Below are 16,139 nucleotides of genomic sequence, written 5' to 3' on the forward strand. Positions count from 1 at the left end.
TTTAAACCAATGACTCATGAAAATGATCTCTTCAAATTTGCAGGCCACCAGTAAGTGGGTCTTTAAAAAAATGTTGTACAACAATAAAGCAGGAACCACAAGCACTTCTTAACCATTTCAACTGTCAACTAATTAATTATGATACTGAAACAAAGGCCCATTTAAAAAAAAAAACTTGCTCTTAAAAAGGAAAGAGGAGAAAAAGAGAGGGGGGGGGGGAAAGGCGGCGGGGGAGGGGGGGGAAGTCTTGTAAGCAGGCCAAACTGCATTTCAGGGAGAGAGGTTCAAGAAAATATATTACGTTTGCTCACATTAAGAGAGGCATTTCTCCCCCACCCCATTCAGATGGAAAACAAAACAGGGCAGCTCTTCTTGCCACCTTCTCGTGCCCCTGAGCTGGAAGCAGCTCCAGTTGTCAGGTTCCTGTCAGGGTGCAAAGCGCACCAACATTTCCCTTCTCCCACCCTTTTGTTCCTACTTTGTATGTGCACTTTGCTCAGCACTCTTTGCTGTTCAACAATTCATTTTTTTCCTTGCCTTCTCTGCTATAGGAGGAGGCAAAAATAGCAGGACTTAGTCACAAAATATAAAGCTCATTTCCTGTACCTTAGTGCTTCATTCTTTCACCTCCTTGTCCATAGGATTTGGCTACCAAATAGGTCTTAATCTGTAAACAAATGATTGCTCTACAATTAAACCATTCAGTTCTATTTTTTTTTTTCTTTCTTTGGCTGTTTGGCTGCTGTCCAATGTGGAGGCTCATAGGTTCTTCTATTATTTAGTGCTGGTTAAAAGGCAATAAGCTCATTTAGAGTTTATAAAACTATAAGCTATCAACAAAAGCATTTAATGCTTCTCTGAAGCACTGAGGCTTTTGCCTGAAAAATTAATAATGTGTGGCTGCGTGTGCATGTGTACACATACATGTGGATGTGTGGGGGTGTTTTTTTATGTGCTGGCCTGCTTAAACACTCTGATGTCTTTAAGTCAGTTATTGTAAGACATGCATTTCAGTCCAGTTTTAATCATCTGTGTATTTTTTTCTCAACAACTGACAATCACAGGAACTGCAGTTTACCATGGCTATAGAGCTGAACCTCCCAACACTTTGATGTTGTATGAGGGGAAAAAAAATGTCATGCTGCTGCAGCATTTCACAATGTTTGCAAATATTGTTTCCTTATAAAACGTTGTTGTGAATCACAGGAGTCTACTAGAGTAAGCGAAACCTTTAGAGAAATAAATAACATGTTAGGTTTCTCATCTCTGCAGTTACAGAGTCACTCACAACCCAAGAGAAAACAAAATAACAACAAGGTCATTTTCCTTTATCTGTATTTTTGCATTTTTGCTCTTGGTGGAAGTAAGTTCTCAGGGACTATGAACCAAAACACAGCGTTTGTGTGTTCGCATTCATTCAAATCTTTATAAATACAACATGGGCTAGCAGGCTACCACCTCAGTGTGGGACAGTAAACGCAATGAAATATTTTTTAAATGTGTCTATAAATACGTGAATTATTGTAAATGAACAGCTAAATTTACAGGTGTAAATCTCATTTAGAAATGACAGGTACTTAGCAATATCAACTTCAGCAATATACTTTCAATGAAATTCTGCAAGCCTATTTAAAGGCTATTACGGCTGCTGACATCAATCTGCCAAGCTGCAGAGTGCTATGCTCCACTAAAGATTTGCGCCTATAAATTTAGCTACTGGTATATTTGAATTAAACACATTGTGTTCTCCATATAAGCAACTACAGACATAAGGCACTGAGGTGGACTGGCAATAAAGCAGAATTGTCACGGAGCCTCTGATGCCAGTTTTGCCTGAACAGGGACTGAAGTTCAGAGTGCCACTTGGGTTTAGTCCATGGTGTTTTAGTCTAATTTCCACACTTTCAACTCAAAATTTCACTTCTTGCCCAATGAATACAACAGTAAAGGCCATACTCCTATTGCAACTGCTCATAGGAATATGAACAGCACAGGAGAATCCTGAAAACTCAATTTATATAAAATATTAGAAAGGGACACCCTTACACACCATGTACTCATGTATATGCATACACACACAAGTACAGACACATACAAAGGGACACACACAGATTTTAATTAGCCATACCTATTAAGACTCACCAAAGACCAAATGAGTCTCTGTCTCCCTCCCCCCAGCCAAATGCCAGCTTCTGGAGTTGCAGACAATAGGTGGCAGGCAGACAGGTGGCAGGTAAGTTATGTTCATCCTGGAAAACTACTTAAAAGGTTAAAAAAAGAAATGTTGCACCAGGCCTGCAGCAAAATAATGCCTCATATCCTGAACTGGCACAGCAATCGCAACCAAATTTTCTTAATTGTAAGTTATTCTTTTTTCGAATTTATCCATATGCAATGTATCTTCAATAATTATCAACCAGCTGAAAAGGTTTTGTAGAAATTAAGCAGTAAGAGGCATTTTAAACCTACAGTAAATATTACAGTTTGAAGAAAAATGTAAATCTTGGAATTAGTTTGGAAATACTTGGCAACTCTTCCTCCCAGAGCAAATCTGAAGGCTCAAAAATAAATATTCAAGAGCATTAATTTGTTTCTAGATTTGTGCGTGCAAGTAAAACAGCAGCCATAATGTGGAAATTTGAGTCACATTTTGCAACTAATTGGAAGCAGATTAGAATTCTGCCTCAGGGGAACATTGTCAAACTAGAAGCTGGAGCAAATGAAGAAAGAGGTGAAAGCATCGTGAAGAGCTGACAGATTTACAGTGCTCAAGGCAATAAACGGGTACAAGATGAAAATGAATGTGCTTCACTGTACTGCATGCAGTTTTCACTCATATCTCAGCAATAACAGCATACAGCCATGAAACTATTATTTTCAGAGAGACGGTGAAGGAAAGAGTAAGAATGAAAAAAGCACTATTCAGGCGGTGTGCAAAAAATATAAATCATACTGTGTCTCAAGTTGTTACAAGAATAATCAAATTGGTCATACTGGGCCCTGTTTTGTAACCTGGACTCATCTCAAGCAGGGCTTACACTGACATAATGCAATGAACTACTATCTTGAGTTGAGAAAGGGCTGTTAAGCCCTTGCTCACTGTGAGCAAGAGTCAAAGCATCAAGCTCTTAAAAGAAGAAAAAAAAAAATCACACAGATTTTATATTTTTAAAGCTAAGAATAACACAGAACCCTGCAGACAGATAAATTGGAGACAGGAGGAAAAAATCCTTTTTAGGGGGTGATTAGGAAAGGTTGGAGAGGAATATAAAAATGAAAATAAAGTCTAGAGGCTAATGTACCAATGCTGTAATGGAAACAGCTGCTAGCTTTCTCCTTCAATGTTTGGCATCTGGTGCAGCATCATAGGAAAGACTGTTAGTTAAAGGATCTGGACATGAAATGTAAATATAGACTATTAGCCAAAACTCAGTTGCTGTATTTATAAAACAGTAGCACCTCTTTTTTCATGTATGTGTGTGTGTATACGTATATATATATACTTATACATATACACCTCCCCATATATATGAGTATATATATTGATATACATGCATGCATACACGTATACAATCCTGTCCTTAAACAGCAACTAGTAAATGACACTGCACCTTACAACTGGCTGAAGTGGGCAAGAACATGAACTTAGTTTTTTAGTAACACTGGGTGTAGAACAACCAGCTTCATTGTTCTCAAACTGCAGCAGTATTTTTCCTTCAAATTCCAGAACTCTAGTCCAATTCAACATACACTGCCTAACTTCAAACTCAGGACAAAAATTAACAGTAAAACTAGATGTCAAATTTGTTCAATATAACCAGAAATACTCCTGGAATATTAGATCCTTATTATCAGTGCAAGCTAACTAAACAACTCCCTGGACACTTACTAAATTAGATTTAAAACTCCTAGCAGCAAAACAAAGTTCAACTGAGTAATGAGGTCCACTTCCATTTGTATTTGCTTCTAACTATTACCTTTGGTTGCAGAGATACAGATCTAGTTTCATTTCCCTCCTTCAAAAAAGAACTGGCAAGAACATGAATGCAACTACTGCCATTACTCCACCGCTATAAGCCTATAATAAGGCACAGATTTGATAGTACTATCCATGTAGTGTGGTGAACCACACACAAATAAACAGTTCTCCATGAAGAATGAAAACCCAGAGATCAAACCCTTCCAATTCAAACATTATTGTTACTTTTAACATAAGCCATCCACAGAAATCAGCCAAGGAGGTGACAGGAAATCCAAAAATAATTTGGTCTGGCCCCACACACTATGAGAAAGGAGATTACAAGTTGCTTTTAAGTCTTCTTACTGGCTGATGGAAGCAATGAAAACTATAAAAACCTATGCTTATGTAACAGACACCTATGGTACCACTCCTGTGACCACAGTACAGCACAGCATCACTGAAATTCATCAATAAAAGTGGCATTTGAGTAGTGTGAATTTATGGGGGGGGGAGGGGGGGCGCGGTGTGCAGTGTGTGGACTTAACAAAACCCCTGAATTAATTCAAAGGCTAATGCAAATGACTAAATGTGTGCTAAATCAAACTGTCTAGTGCATGCAGTTAAAGAGGACAGATGTGCCTCAAAATTTCCTGGGAAACTGAGCCTAAACTTGGCACTTTCTTTTATCAGAATGAAGAAAGCAAGCTCTGGGAGTTTACAAAAGTGTGCCCAATCGGAGCTTAGCCTTCTGTTGCTAATTGAAGCATGAAAAAAAGAGCCAGTTTCTGAGGGCAAACTACAAACATATACTTTTTATATTTCACTGCCACATGATAAAAAACAGAATCAAGCTGACTCGTAGAAACTTGACTGGCAACCAAAGACCAAGCTATTATTTCAAACTGTTATGGGAAAGCAATAAAATTGCTACCAGGTCTCCTCACGTTACTCTTCAATAAAAAGAAGCCATCAGGGAAATAAGAGGAAAAGAAAACACATCAAAACCTCTAAAGTTCCTTTTAGTAAAAATATACTTCTGTGGCATAATGCCATCTGCTTCCTGGTTAACATGACAAGACAATTCAACAACTAAAATACCAGTGTTTTGAAACACCAAGTAACCACAATCAATGGATTTTAGTTTGCTCTTTTGACTGCAAAAACTGCATTCACATGCCACTACTGGCACATGCTTCAAACATCCCCATGAGGACATTTTTCTTACGTTATGATTTGATTCTCAGGAGACAGAAGCACCTCAGCCAAGCTGGGTTTGTGCCCAGGAATAAGATTTAGGCTAGGAAGACTCAAAAACTGGGAGAGGGAGATGGAAGAAGATAAGGCAACCAAATGTTCAGTATTTATTTTTTCTGAAGATCGGTTAAGACAAAATGGTTGAGGAAGATTTATCATAAAGGACATACAATTCAACGTAGCACATCTTCACTTCAAAATTACTGAAACAAAGAGCTTCACATTTTACTCCCAATGGCTTTGAGCTGAATAGCCTCAGTGCAGGTTACAAGTAGATGCTAGAAAAGTCAATCCCTTCATTTTGAGATTTAGCAGTATTTGCCAATTTACAGGAAAAGCAGACATATTATAAACTTCTGTCACTAAAATGCAACTTTTTTACTTGCAGTGTTGGCTTAAGATTTCAGAAAATTTCATCAACACCATAGCTACCCTAGAACTGGAAAACCTACGTATACACTCATCAATCCTATTTCATTGCATGCAACTTACTCTATGCATTCACTGAAGTTGTTTAATAAAGTAGTCTTATATTTGAGCATATATATATATATATGTATGTGCACAGGCAAACAGGGGCATCAGAAGAAACTACCTATTCCCACCCCTTTGAATTTTCTCTGTTTTTCAAAAAAGGGGGAAAAAAATTACAAAGAACTTTTGCTTGTAAGTCAAGTCACTCTGAATAGTTTTACAACCTTTCATTCAAATGTAAAGGCTTTGTTCCAATTGCCAAGACCATTTAGTCAGAATTAAAAGAGAAAATGCAATAGAGAGTGCTTACTGAAATCCTGGCTACAGCACAACCAAGTCATAGTCTGATCTTCTTATTTGCCCAAATGGCTACTCATAGCCTGCAGTAAATTGTGGTTTTAATTCAAGAATGTAATAATATTTTTAAAAAAAAATCTTGCGACATAAAACCTCATTTTAAGAAAACCCCTCAAGTCCTGCTATGAAAAATGGTTATTATCTTTATTCAAATTATCTCATTTCAAACATATTTTTAAGCAAACTAAAAAATGATAGCTTGTATTATTATCCACTTTGGCGAAACACTGCACCACAAAAGAGCTCCACTGGGCAGAAACACTCCGGTGCAAAAAGGGAAAAAGAAAAAAAGTTCGTCAAATTGAAAATTAAAAAAAAGACATGTAAACCAACTTTTGTAAATTTTAAAAAGATATTTCCTTTTTGTAATTATGTCATAATCAGAAATTTTCATGGAATACCATTTTGCTGTCTTTCACCCAACAGGGAATGTTATGTACAGACAAAAATTTTTAACAAGATCAATGTATTTTCTGTGACTGCTATTAAGAAATAAAAATAACTCCTTGACATGTAAACACACTAAAACAAACACTAGTTTTTAGCAAAACTATGGCCAGCCCTTCAACTGAAGTCAGTGCATCCACAGATCCACAGATGTGATGCTGTCTGAGGACTCACGGGAGGATGTATTTCTGTTGTACGAAATAATGCACAACTAAGACATCAGATGATCTCTCCAGCCTTTAAGGAAACACAGTGACATATCACCATGCACGTTAGAACATTACATAAGTACAATATAAAGCTGGTACAGTGCTAAGCATATTATGTAAAGAATAACCTAGTTGTTGGATCATCTCTACAAAGTATCTTAGCTCAGAGCAAGGCAGACTCTAAAACTTAGTTATATTCAGCAATGCCAATTGTATACCACAGAAGAAATCTGGAACATGTAGCTGACATGCTGTTCAAAAAGTGAGTGTTGTATCTGAGAAATACAGAACATGTTGCAATGACATAAAGCTGCCTAAGTAGCTGCGGAAGTAACTGAACCTTTTTTCAAGGGTGGGTGATGGAAATTCAAAATATAATGTCTTTATCCAAAATAGAAGTAAAGGTGGTGTTTCTGAAAGCAGAAATGTTGGTATTTCTGAGACCATATTCCTGGTGATGCTTGTAAAATGTGCTCAAATACCACATATACCACAGAATCACAGAATCATCTTGGTTGGAAAGGACCTTTAAGATCATCGAGTCCAACCATTAACCTAACAGTACCAAGTCAACCACTAAACAATATCCCTAAACAATATCCCTAAGCACTACATCTACTCATCTTTTAAATACCTCCAGGGATGGCGTGCTTTTTTTTTTCACCAATAACACTGTGTAAGATGTGGAGAAACACAGATTTTTTTTTTCACTCTTTTACTCTAAATAAGTAAAAAGAATGCTTCAGAAAGAACATTACAACCAAGACCATGGCTCCAGGGGTAAACTAGCATGCATCAGCTGTCAAGATACTGCTGACACACGGGGCATTTTGAAGGAAACTCTAATTCTAAGCATATTTGGCCTATGTCCACTAATTCCATTTCTTTATACCCTCTCTTCAGGCAAGACTTCTCATCTACTGCTTCACAAACTACATTTGTTGACCTTCAATCCTCATACCAGACGGTTTAGTAAGAGTAGGCCTCAGAGTAGGCTCTAAAAGGCCTACTCTGTGTAACCTTTAGACAGAATCAACTTTCCTGACAGTAATTTTCCTTTCAGCTAAAATAACAGTATGTTCTGAAGCTAACAGCATGTTTCGTAGGTAGGGTCTGCTTCTGGGACTGATAACAGAGTTATAGTTGTCACTGATTCTTGCTTGCGCTTAGTCTTAGAGAATCCAAGGTCTCTGTTAAATTCCTTGCTAATTATAAAGAAGGGCCAGAGATAAACAAGACTGTGAAAAACAACTTTGTAGTGTCTAAATTAACTTGATTCACAAGCTCTGGTGCCAGAAGAGATAAATCCAGTAAGAATCAGAACAGTATCTTCTCCTTGAAGCCACCTGCATGGGTCAACAAAAAGGCCTCGACCACACTTGCGCAGAAGCGGAGTCATACAGCAGACAGCATAACTATGGGGGGATTACGACCACTAGAGACCACCAGATCCCACCCAAGACCGCTTCCCCAATTTAGTATGCATGCACAAAGACAATTACATAATGTATTAGCATATGCATGTTTCTTGGAATAGGTGGGCTTTTCTTGGAATTGTATGAATATTCATTTTTCTATAATGTATATAATGAGTGTGCTTTTGTCCCTAGGTGTGCATGCTAGGAGGAGAAATCCCCCATGTACCCAGCTAAAATAAACCAGTGTCAGCTTTCTAAACTATCATTTGGTTTGAAGAGTTTTCTTCGTTACTATTTTCAGGTAACAATCCCATGTGTGGTTCCTAGACACGTGTAAACTTAGTGGCTTCAGAGGGGAGAATCTCATGCTCATTATTAACCTCACACCTAACACCTTTTTGGGGATATCTCAGACACTTGCTATCCTATCTGTCCAATGGATTTTAACAACTGTATGAATGCAGTCTAGCTCTCAACTTGAACAGTCTTGAGATGCCCTGGTCGTCAGCAGGACATACACAAGTGTTCTGAGATCCAGCTACTGCCCATGGAGACCATAGCAAATTTAGAAACTACACAGGAGGTAGTGGGACCGCCACCCACCAGGCCAGCAGGTACACAACATGCTGCTGGATTTTCTGGTACATGCAGTGAAGCGGCACGAGGGAGAAACAGCAGCAGATCTGCGTTGCCCTGTACAATGTCAAATTTTCAATTTATAGTGATGTTCCACCCTGCCACCTATTCTCAACAGTCTTTCGTCTAAGGGAACATCACTTTCTCTGTGGTGGATTGTTGGGTTTTTCTTGAACACACCTGTTCTACAAAGCAAGCACAGGACAAGGCCTGCTCTCACTGAAGTAACAGCATTTAGCCTACTTTTACAAATGCAAATCGCACGGATAAGGCAGAGCAAATAAAGGGGCACCTGCATTCAACATGCAAAGGATGTGTCCAATTAACAAAAAGCAGCCCACAGGACCTCCCGCAAATGTCAGTATTACGGAGCCTACAGATGAGACCCTTTAATAATGAGATCATCCATTTCTTATGCAAAGAAAAAAAAAAAGGCACGAGTTTTAGCATGCAAGAAAAACTGCACATTTCAGATTTATGATTTACATTGTTGTCGATAAAATAGCTTTCCAATTATCAAGGCCTTGGTAGGAGAAGCTGGAATGCATTATGTGTTAATGATCACAACCAGGGGTCCAAGCTCTGCTCTTTTGTCAGAGCTGTAGCAGATCCTCCCCGCAGCTTCACCATTAACATGTCTGTTTCCTGTCAGACCACTCAGAGATAATGCTATTTATCTCAGGGCGGCACAAGACCAGTCATTAGCTTCAGTAAAAGACCTCAAACAAAGGCCGGATGATGTTTTATCCAGGGCTCGTCGGCTGCAGCCAAGAATCTCATTGCCTAACAGTTCAGAACTTAAGTTATCTTTAAAAGAGTAATTTTCCCCCTATCAACAATTCTAGAACACTTCTCTGAAGAGCAGAAAAGTCTCTGCATGGAAAATTTTAGTCAATGGCTTTACCATATGTAATTAGGTGACTGATAAGGGCTTGCTAAAGTTATCGTTTGAGAGTCTTTTTTTTCCCCTCCCCCCCCCCCCCTTCCTTTTACCTCTTAGGGAAAAATTGAAGGAATAATTCAGGTTCTACCTAAATCGTAAGACCTTTGAAGAACTGACCCTTATTGTGTTTGCCTGCAGGAGGTGATTCACTTATTACAAATTCTTCAGTGACTGAGCTTCTGGAGATCTCTTCAAATGAAAGGGGAACTGGTTAACTGTATGTACGAACACGTGTTTTCACAGTCTCTCCTGTATTACTGCATTTCAGAAAGCTTCTATAAAGTGCCAGGTGAACTTTTTAAAATAATTATAATAATAATAAAAAAAAGAGAGAGAGTCGAAAAAATATGAGGAAATCTCAGCTATTCAATTCCTGGTTTTATGCCGAAAACTAGGAACAGATGGTACTTTCCATGTTACTTGAATCTGGTTATTGAACACCTCTATGGTTACGGGAGATTTTGCTTAGCACTTTTAACATACATTTCATTTATTGGACTATAAAATGCTACTTTGGAAAAACAAGTCTTTATATAGCTATAATTAAAACAGCCTTGCAGGTAAGCCCTTTAACATGGAGAACATGGTTAACCTCATGACATCTGGACAATCAATCCTTTCCTTTTTACTGGGTATTTATGAAGTTATTAAAATTGTAAAATTACCAATGCCCAAAGTGAAATATTTTTCCAGTAGTTCGAGTAAGGTTATCAGCTTCCCTACTTTATTTTATAAATGTTCTAGACCAGCCCCCCTTGTGCTATGCTAACTCTTGCTTTGCAGGGGAATTCAATGGCAGATCTGGTCACACACACTGGCAGAGGTCAGCAGGTTCACATGGAAAGCCTTCCTCGGACAAAGGGCAACACCTCTTCACCCTGCTCCAAAAGCAGCATCACACTACTAGACAGCACTACAGAACTTTAAGAACCTTGAGCTGTGCTTATTGTTAGACACCCATAGTTATCAATGTTTTTAACAGCTAAATCCCTTATGTAGCTTTCAAAACAGTTTGCTGTCAAACAACAATAGACTTTGTTCTTTAATTACAGCAAGTGACCTCCCTGCCCTTTTATTTCACAGTGAATAAACTACACCCAAGGCCGGCAAGAAAAGTACGTGAAAAGCATATCTCCATAACATCATTAAACAAAGCATGTACTTAAATGATTTACATCAATAGGTAAAATGAACACAGTTTCCTGATGAAGTGTAAAACACCCTCAATCCTGCTATTAAAAAAAGAAAAATGAAGATAAAATAAACAATACCAGCCAACATGTTAATTTGCTGAAGACAACTTTCAGATGTGAAATGCAGTCTTAATGAGAAGCAATATGCTAATGGAAGAGAAAAATTCAATCCTGAAATATCACTAGACTGATTAATTTAAAAACTACAGCTAGACACCTCTGATTATAGCTTTGTATCTTCTGTGTTATTTTCACGTAAACATACTGATTTTCACATGCCAAATACAATTTTCCCATATCTCAGAGTAAATTGTGACTGAATCCCAGAAATCTCCCTGCAACACACACAAATCAAATTCTTGTAGATACCCTGAACCTTTTCAATGTAACAGCTGTTAAAAACACAAAATCTCAGCTAAAACAGATGAAGAGTTCATGCTGACAAACAGTAACTATGCTAAAAATGGTATGGATGAGAAATGGAAAACGGAGACAGGTTTTAACACCAAAAATCTTAGAAGTGGTTAGCCTACCTGCCAAAGCTACTTATTCAGACATGTCACTGGTGGCTTAACCACGAAATGGGCTGCACGAATACAGCTCAAACATCTTAGAATTACAGCATACTTTGACTTTATCCACATATTAGGGGAGTGGCGACTTTTACAACATGCTTTCGGTTTCTGCATAAAAGAGCCAGCAGAACACAGTCATTGATTTAATTAGGCTTCATAAGATCCAATTTATCATGTTTTACATGACTTTCTGCAGCAAGGAAACTGAATAAATAGACCAAGAATAAGACACTGAAGCATGCTGTGAAAGCTAAACAGTGACTACAGCTCCTGGGAACCTGCTCCAAGCTTTTCATAAATAGTAAACAAATGCAATATTATATTCCACACCACATACAAAAACCTGTAGATTTTGAATCAGCAGGCATTAACTCATTCGTATCTAAGAGGAAACATCCAAATTCATGACACGTAATCTTTCACAACATTACGATTACTGGAAATTTATTTTAACATGATATATTTGTCTATGGACACAAGGTGCTTTTGTGCAAGTACAACGTATGTGTTCTAGTGTACAAACGTAAAGTAAGAACACTCAACAAATCTAAAATCCTTAAAAAAAACCCCACACCTTTCTAATGGTTATTAAACATTTGTGAAAAAAAGCCAGAACAACAAACATAAAACACTTAAGTTTCACTAATAGTGCCACAGGCTGGGCTTACGGCTGCAACCATTGTCAAGCAACGAGCTTTATTATTATTGTATGTCTAGAAGGGAACATTCTTTGGGAAGAGAAACACCACGGGATGTTATTTAAGACAGCAAGCAAGCACACCATTGTGCCAGACAATGGCCAACACTGCACGACTCTAATGTGCGAAGCCCTTATTAAAGTCGGTGTGTGCCAACAGCAGTGGCTGTCGCTGGAAACGCAAGCTCCGGACCTCCTCCCGCAGCAAGAGCCACCGCACAAAGCGTACCGCTGCCTCTGAACCGCTCCGCACAGGTTCCCTCTGAATGTGCATGCCATCCAGTTTACATCGCACATAAGATGACTTGCATGTATACGGATTCTTCATACAATTTCCTGTGTGACTAGAGAGTGAAAAGAACAGAAAAACGGGAGAAACCACACCACCCTCTAATCTCTGTTGCCATGACAGCAGCCTTTGAGATACTGAAATGTTCAGATTGCCAGCTAAACAAAATTGTTGAATGTGAACATTTGGCTGAGAGATTAAAAGGCTAAGGGGGTTGCAAAAGGGCAGTACCTCCCACATTCCAGGCAGCCACTGAATCCAATCAAATGGCTCTGACTCTTTAACCACAGCCATTGTGAAGACCGGATTAGGGCAATTTATCTAGATAGTTAAAACAGATTAGAGAACTGCAATTTGAAGACTATTGGCAACAGAAGTAAATGCCTACTGTACTAAGTTAATAAAAAGACCGTGAGATTTTAGGACACCTTTCCGCCACGAACAGAACTTTCATAAATCAAAGCGCAAACATACACACATGAATTACAGCAATCTGGTTTTCTCATCTGCATTTAGAAAAGGTCACAAGGCTCATTCAAATTCATCCGTAGATATGCTATCTTAAAAGCAATAAAATGCATACAATATTAAATTTAATTTGTTCCTTGCCTTGAACAGAAGCCCTTCAAATCATCTTCCATCTGATGTCACGAACACCCAAATCTAATCCTTAAATTCGACAAATACTACAAAAACTTCAACATGACCGAAATATGAAAATGCTAGTAACAGGTCATAAAAAGACGTAACTTTTCCCTGAGACCTTCAGCCCTGCCAGACACTTGCAGACCATACAGTTAACACCCACCCGAAAGTTTTCCCTTCGCCGAACGTTAACTCAGGGAGCTGTAAAAAGAGGTAATTTAAGACCAACAGCTGACAATAAAATCACAATCTAACACCCTGAGATTGTTCGTTTGGGGGGTGTTGGTTTGCTTTATTTTTCAGGCAGAGCAGGTTATCTTTGTTTAACAACCTGTAGAATTCATCGGACTAGGCCGACGCTCGCCCCCAGGTCCCCAAGAAGACGCCTTCTGCCCTACAGATAGAACAATTCCCACCGACACCAGAATCTCCTTGAACCAGCAGTTAACGAAAGCCAACCTGTTCCTCCACCCTTCCCAAAGAACAGTCGTGACCATCTATTCTTACAGAAAGCATCCTTCCTAACATAATAGAAAGGAAGAAAAAAACACACTCCCTTCAGATTTCTTTCATACATTTCAACCACTCAACAAACGAGCAGTTCACATCCAAGAGCCAGCAGGGCTCAGATAGGAAAGCTCCCCCAGACAGGAGACAAACTGCTCCCCACTGTTGCGAAAGCTGTTCTGTACGCACGCATCTCAGCACAAGGTGCATTCCCAGCCTCCTCCTTCCAGGAGGATGAGAGGCACCGCCTGTTGGCTCCTTCCTCCCTGGCCTCCACACCAGCTCCTGGGGCCTCTGGGCTGCTGTACCACAGGAGCCCCCACTACGAGAAGCATCCTGTGTCTCCATGAAGCGCAGCAGCAGAGCCCAGGTCTCTGCCGATGCCTCCTGCTCTCCCGCCCCAAGCACAATCTCAACTCAACAGAGAAGGGAGAGGGGTCCCTTTAGACTTTGTGAGAGGAACAGCTGCAAACGCCCGCTGGTGTTGTGGGAAAGTGTCAGCCCACACAGGACCTGCTGCTCCCGATGCCTGAGCTACGCACCCCCCTAGGCAAACACACAGACCTCCAGCCTCCAAACACATGCCATCTCACTGGTACCCAACACTGCTGTTCTCTGCTAAAACTGGGGACATCTCAGTCAGGGTCATCATCTCGGGGTTTCTTCTGAGGGAGTGTGATCAAAAGGAACAGACAAAACAGAGAGGTTCTCCAGGTCTGAGGACAGGGAGGGGAAATCATAAGAGCAGCACACTCAAAACATGGTGTCTTCTGTCTAGGGAAAAGGTCTCAGGGTCATTTTTTTTTTTTTTTTTTTTTTTTTTTTAAGAGAAGAGGAAGAACAGATGCATGTCAAAAATATGCAGCCGAGAGGAGGACACAGGAGCCAAAGACACAGTTGTGTGACATATATTGTAGACACAGGGAGACAGAGAAGAGGTGGAGAGGAGCTTTGTCCTACCTTTTCTGTTTTCAATTTCTTGATTCGCCTGTGGCTCTCCTCCTCTTCCTCTTCCTTCTTTACCAAAATAGAGTTCCCCATTAACCCTGAATCTGGGGTACTTTTGCTCGCCTCCCCCACGACAGAGGAGGCGCAGTGGAAGGGGCTACTGCTTCCACCACTGCCTCCCTTGGCCCCAAAGCCATAGAGGTGCCCAGGGGGAGCTTGGCTGCTGCCAGCCCCACTGCCGTTGGGGTGGCCCTGCTGCAGGTCATGCTGCTTGTCCTTCCTGGATTTTCCCGCATCCTTATCCCGCTTGGAGCCTCTACTGCCTGGGGCTTTACCTGGTTTCTCCTCTTTATTTTTCCCACAAGAGGCAACGGTGGTGGTGTTGCTGGTGGTGTTATTATTGCCGTTTGGGTTACTGCTCACGCTTTGACCCAGTGCTGAATTCATGCCAGTTGCCTCTCCAGGGCGCCCTTGGACTTCCTGCCTCTTGCCAGCACTGCTGATCTCAGGAATCCCATACAAGGCAGCAGAAGGCAGAGATTTATTAGCATCCTTAGAAGTTTTATTCCTTTTCACTTTTGATTTGCTAGTCTCTTTGTGAGAGGAATTCCCCTGGGGAGCAGAGGGCTGAACAGACGCAAATTTTAGGCCATCAGCTAAGGCTGAGGTAGCATTAGCCCCACTGGAAGCCAGACCCCCACAATCCTTGGAGCTGGTGTTGCTGCTGATGGTGGTATTAGTAGAATTATTCATCTCAAATTTCTGTCTGTCCTTCTCCAAATCGGCGTCCAAATCAATTATTAAATTCCCAACACCGATTTCCCAATCATCGCCACTGTCGTAAGTGTCAACCGCGTTTGGATCCACACCTTTTCCTGCAGTGGAAGTGTTCAATGACATCCTGAAGATGAGATCTCTAGAGTAAAAATCCTATGAACTTTCCTTTGGAGATGTGGGGACATTCGTTTATCTCCGTTGGGCTCTCTTAAGTTCAACTCTTCTTGTCTTCCTCCCACAGGTGTGTCTAGGTTCACAGCCTGCAGGCGACATCCACCTTGCCCTGTGAGAAGGGGAAAAATTTAGTATTTCTTGTCTAGGTGTCACCAGAATATAATACAACTAATAAAAAGGGGGCAAGGTAGGGGGAGTGAAATCATTCACCACTGCCACGTTTTTAAGTTGGTTAAACCAGAGGCAATGGCCATAATGCTTTTATAGCGAGGATCTTCAACCTAGTTATATATCAACATTCACAATCTCTCTTAAAAAGTCATGTCCACAAAAAAGAAAGAAAGAAAAAACTAAATTATTTAAATCCACAAAGCTCAGGAAATAGAGTCTCAGACGTGGTGCCTTGCTGTTGGAGCACATGTTGTAATCTAACCCCTTGGACCACCACCTAGGCACAAAAGGGAGAAAAGGAAGCACATACATTCACTCTTCACTGCATCCCATGGATTTTGTGGCTTTAAACCAGACCCTTGAAGTTTTGGGACTCTCCTATATGATCTTTTACCCCCCTTCCACTTAATCTCTTGGGGGGGAGAGGGAGTGCTAAAGAAAGTGGGAAACCTATTTTTCCTTGC

The 16,139-nt window shown here is 40.1% G+C and overlaps 1 protein-coding gene across 2 annotated transcripts in view; it reads right to left on the bottom strand.

The window, feature by feature from the left end:
• ZNF608 (zinc finger protein 608) overlaps positions 1–15,453 on the bottom strand; it is a 107,263-nt gene extending 91,810 nt beyond the window's left edge. For both annotated transcript variants that reach the window (XM_068422628.1, XM_068422629.1), the window contains exon 1: positions 14,566–15,453. In XM_068422628.1, coding sequence (XP_068278729.1) covers positions 14,566–15,453 — 888 coding nt within the window. The remainder of the gene's footprint in view (positions 1–14,565) is intronic.
• Positions 15,454–16,139: the final 686 nt, after the last annotated feature.

This window comes from Nyctibius grandis, chromosome Z (assembly GCF_013368605.1).
Source record: "Nyctibius grandis isolate bNycGra1 chromosome Z, bNycGra1.pri, whole genome shotgun sequence".
In the NCBI taxonomy this organism is placed as follows: domain Eukaryota; kingdom Metazoa; phylum Chordata; class Aves; order Nyctibiiformes; family Nyctibiidae; genus Nyctibius; species Nyctibius grandis.